Consider the following 4,384-nt stretch of genomic DNA (forward strand, 5'->3'; position numbering starts at 1 on the left):
TGACGTTCAGGCTTCTTAGCTTTTGCTCTTCCAGTTTCACTTTATATTTTTTTCTTTTCTTTTTCTTTTCCCTAGATGCCAGTGCCCAACTCACTCTCATACTTATTCACAAGGTAACAATACAATTTGTGTTTTTATGTTGGCCACAGTGTTTTTTTCCACGGTTGGCACTTATGATACACTTGGGCAAAGGGTAAAGCAAGAAAATCAAGGGACATGAGAAGGTTGATAAAAATGGTTGTCTTCTCATTCGAAATTGGTAATGTGTAGTTCTAGTTATCTGATGTTAGCGGCATGTATGCTACTGATTATATATTTGGCTCAAATATATATTCAGTACTATTTGTAATGTTTTTCTGTTTTAGATAGAATGATGTGCCAAAGCTGAACTTGGTGGTGTGGATAGGGTTTTCAGATTGTCTGAATTCATCAAACAGAATTAATCAAGATGAAATCTTTGGAAGTTTCGAATACATCTCCAAAAAAGAAAGAGGCTAGAGAATGAGGTGGTTCCTAGAAGGGGGGAAAAAAAAAACTTATTTGCATCCATTTTTAAATAACATTCTGTTTTTTAATAATTAAAAATAATGACAAAAGTTTTCAGAGTCCACAGACATCTTAATCCTTACCAGTTCCATTGTCCACAGAGCAGCAGGAAGCTCATTGGAGCTTCAGCATGTCCTCAGAATGTCACATGCATCACTGACACAAACACTGATTTCACCTCTTAGAAGGAAAGGTCACATCTAAACAGCACAGCGAGAGGGATAGAAAGGAAGGGGGCCTGCCCGACCGGATCCTAAGCAAAAACCCGCAGAGAAGCCTGTTAGGGAGCGGAACTGATAAAATGGCTGAGGGCTTTGCCTGCCGCTGCAGTGACTCACACTTGAGGACAAGCCAAGGGGCCTGTCATTCATTAACGGCCATCTACCAAGCAGTAGCATCCCCAGAATTTCAGGCCCTCATGAACATATGCAGAATTTTGTCTTCAGCTGGTTTTCTTCATTTCTTACTCGATTTCAAGAAAGAATCAGGACTGTCCTATTTGGGGGAATAAAATTAATAATTTAGGGAAAGATAACCTCGCTATTTAATAGGACCCAATTTATGTCTTTTCCCAAACTTTAATCACAGAAGTAATAGATTATTTCTTTAAAGCCAGTAGGGATCAAAGAAATTTGAATTTTCATTAAGGATACCCTGGCCCTCAGCTAACTGAAGGTAGATTGTCGTCTAGTTATAGTCTCTTTTTCTTTAAAAAGAAAAAGTAGTAAAAATTGTTTTGTAGACATTTTATTTAATCTTATGACTAACCAGAACTGATTTTAAAAAGTAGATAAAAATGAGGATAGAATTCATTTAGTGGGGCCCTCTTGTTCCACTATCACAGAAAAACCATTTTTGCCACAACTAAAACTGGATGCTTTGCAAAGAAATATTAGTTTATATATTTCAGTAAATTTTACTAAGAAAACTAAATTTTTTATATGTATAAGTTTGAAAAATAGAAATATCTTACTGTGTTAAGTAACCTCCATGGGGAAAAAATCTTAAATGATCACGGTGGTAATAAGAAGTATAAGCAGAACTCTAATGAATTTACTAATAGTTGTTCTCTAAAATAACTTGGGAGTCTAGAAGATTTTTTCCTAAAAGATTTTTACACATTATGTTTTCAAAAGTATTTTTTAATATCAGTGGAGAATATACTTTATTTTCATACAGTCAGCATCAACTTAGCATTACATAGTCTTAAAATGCAAGTTTAATTTTAATATGCAACAGTAAAACCTGAACAATATATTTTAGGTAAGGCTTCAAGAGAGATGCTTATGTTCACTGCTGGGATACCAATTTACCATCAAATAGCAATATTTCGCCTTGTTTTTGAGGCCTACTCTGATGCTAAGTTTTACATTTCTAGCCCCTGGATTTTCACCTTCTGGGAAAACAACAGATTATGCCTTTGAGGTAAATTCAATCAATCCATTATTTCTTTTATAAATGACCTGAAAAAAATACAAATAGGATATTTTGCTAATGCATTATTATCTCATTTGAAATCTGTAATTAATTGGTGTTCCCTAATTTCATGATATGATCAGGGACTATTTTGCCAAGTACCTTGTTAGGATAATGGAATATAAATTTTCTGATAACATGAATAATATTTAGAATACTGTCTTCTGTATAGCCATTAAAATAGGACAGGTTTCTGGTTCTACAAACTTTCCAACTTATTATATATGTTGTATGTTAATTCTTCTTTAGTTTTGAAATTATAACAATCCCAAAAGATGTCCAAGTAATCTTTTGGCACAAGAATATAGGAACAATTAATTCTGTAATTACATAATTATTTGTTTAAATACTGTCTCTGCCTAGTTCAGGAGTGATAAGGTAAATGCCAGCAGGGGCCTGACAGTAAAGCATGCATGAACAGGCTGGGTGAGGCCCGTGCTAAGTTTACTGAGCATAGGCCTATCTGAAGGATGCAGCCTCCACTCAGCCCCACGTGACTGCTGCCCCATAGGAGGGCAGGCCCCGTGTTGCCCAATTATCCAAGCGAGAGCAGACAGTCACACTGGATTTTTTTAATCCTGGGTTTTTAAGAATTATTAGCCAATTCAAACATAAGGAATTTAAACATAACATGGATCAAACAAAACATGTCTTTGAGCCAAAAGTGACTCATCACCCATCAATATAAAAACTCTTCTCTCTTCTGTAAACTTAATGAGGCCTTGTTCCCCTTGTTCGTAGCTGTGTAACCAGAGCCTAGCACAGTGCCTGGAACATAGCAGGCACTCAGTAGCATTGGGTGGGAGGGAGGATGGATCGATGGATGGATGGATGGATGGATGGATGGATGGATGGATGGATGGATGGATGGATGGATGGACAGATGGATGGATGGATGGATGGATGGATACATGCATGCCAGGATAGTTGGATAGATGAATGGTTGGATGATGAATGGTTAGCTGAGCGAATGAAGGGGTGAAAAATACAAGAGTCAGCGACATTTAAAGTGGAAAATAAGACGAAATTTGAGAGGTAACTTAGCTGTGAAGGCAGCTAAGGGAAGGCAGGCATTTCAAGCTGAGGGAACCACTGAGAGGTTATGAAGTGTGTGGGAAAAGGTATGCAATTCCAATGTGACTAGAGGCATGGTTTGCTTAAAGAAGTACGATGAGTCTGAGGCCTGATGCGGGTGACCTGGGAGGCCATGCTGCAGAATATATACTTTATTCTCGAGACAAGGAAGAACTATTTCAGGCTTTTAGAAATGAAATGATCAAATCTCTAATACACCCATTACCTAAATCTTTTTTATTTTTCAGATGGCTGTTTCAAATATTAGATACGGAGCAGGGGTTACGAAGGAAGTGGGAATGGCAAGTATTTAAGATGTCTAGAGGCTACTGTAGAGGTTACATATCTTTTTAAAAAGTACAACTTGACAACAGCTGAGTTCTTCGTTTTTAAAAATGTTCAATGTTAAGGTTGCCAGAAGTGTTTATTACATTTCTAGTGCCATCGAACTTAACTTATAAATTATTTTTGTTATTGTAGGACCTACAGAACATGGGTGCTAAAAATGTTTGTTTAATGACAGACAAGAACCTTTCCCAGCTCCCTCCCGTACAAATAGTTATGGATTCTCTAGTGACGAATGGCATCAACTTCAAGGTTTATGATAATGTGAGAGTAGAACCAACTGATAGAAGGTATTTTTTTATTATTATTATTGTTTACTTTAAATGGAAGCTAGTATGTATCGCTGTTTGCTTAAAACTTGTCCCAGGCCTCTCTTAATGTCATGGCAATTTACTTCTGAAAAATATGACATAATTGTTTTTCTGTTCCCTTCTCCAAGCTTCCTGGAAGCTATTGAGTTTGCCAGAAAGGGAGCTTTTGATGCGTATGTTGCTGTGGGTGGTGGCTCCACCATGGACACCTGTAAAGCTGCTAACCTGTATGCGTCCAGCCTTCACTCTGATTTCCTAGATTATGTCAGTGCCCCCATTGGGAAGGGAAAGCCCGTGTCTGTGCCTCTTAAGCCTCTGATTGCAGGTAAACACTGTTTATTTGCTTGTTTGTTTGTTTTATTTTGCAGTTGTCAGAAGGCCTTAGGAAAGATGCAAGCCAGGATTTTTAGGGCATGTGTTTCCAAAGCTTTCTGATTTCTTCATGTCAGTGTAGTACTCTGTTGGGAGACCCAAACAGGTAGCAATTCATTTATGTTTAAATTCTGATCTTCATTATGCACAGATAGAGACAATTTGGTTTAGTGGTAGGAAAGTCTGCAGATTAAAGCTAAGAAATCAGTGTGTGAGAAATCAGTGTGATCTCTCTGTCGCAGGTTAGTCCTCTAAACCTT

The 4,384-nt window shown here is 37.3% G+C and overlaps 1 protein-coding gene across 1 annotated transcript in view; it reads left to right on the forward strand.

Annotated features, from left to right (window-relative positions):
* Window positions 1–4,222, forward strand: part of LOC111742687 (hydroxyacid-oxoacid transhydrogenase, mitochondrial-like) — a 6,121-nt gene extending 1,899 nt beyond the window's left edge. Inside the window, exons 4-7 of the mRNA XM_023533277.1 lie at window positions 1,925–1,971; window positions 3,345–3,398; window positions 3,577–3,731; window positions 3,881–4,222. Coding sequence (XP_023389045.1) covers window positions 3,345–3,398; window positions 3,577–3,731; window positions 3,881–4,187 — 516 coding nt within the window. The 5' untranslated portion in view covers window positions 1,925–1,971 and the 3' untranslated portion in view covers window positions 4,188–4,222. The remainder of the gene's footprint in view (window positions 1–1,924; window positions 1,972–3,344; window positions 3,399–3,576; window positions 3,732–3,880) is intronic.
* The last annotated feature ends 162 nt before the right edge of the window (window positions 4,223–4,384 follow it).

Source organism: Pteropus vampyrus, unplaced genomic scaffold (genome assembly GCF_000151845.1).
Source record: "Pteropus vampyrus isolate Shadow unplaced genomic scaffold, Pvam_2.0 Scaffold99, whole genome shotgun sequence".
Lineage (NCBI taxonomy): Eukaryota > Metazoa > Chordata > Mammalia > Chiroptera > Pteropodidae > Pteropus > Pteropus vampyrus.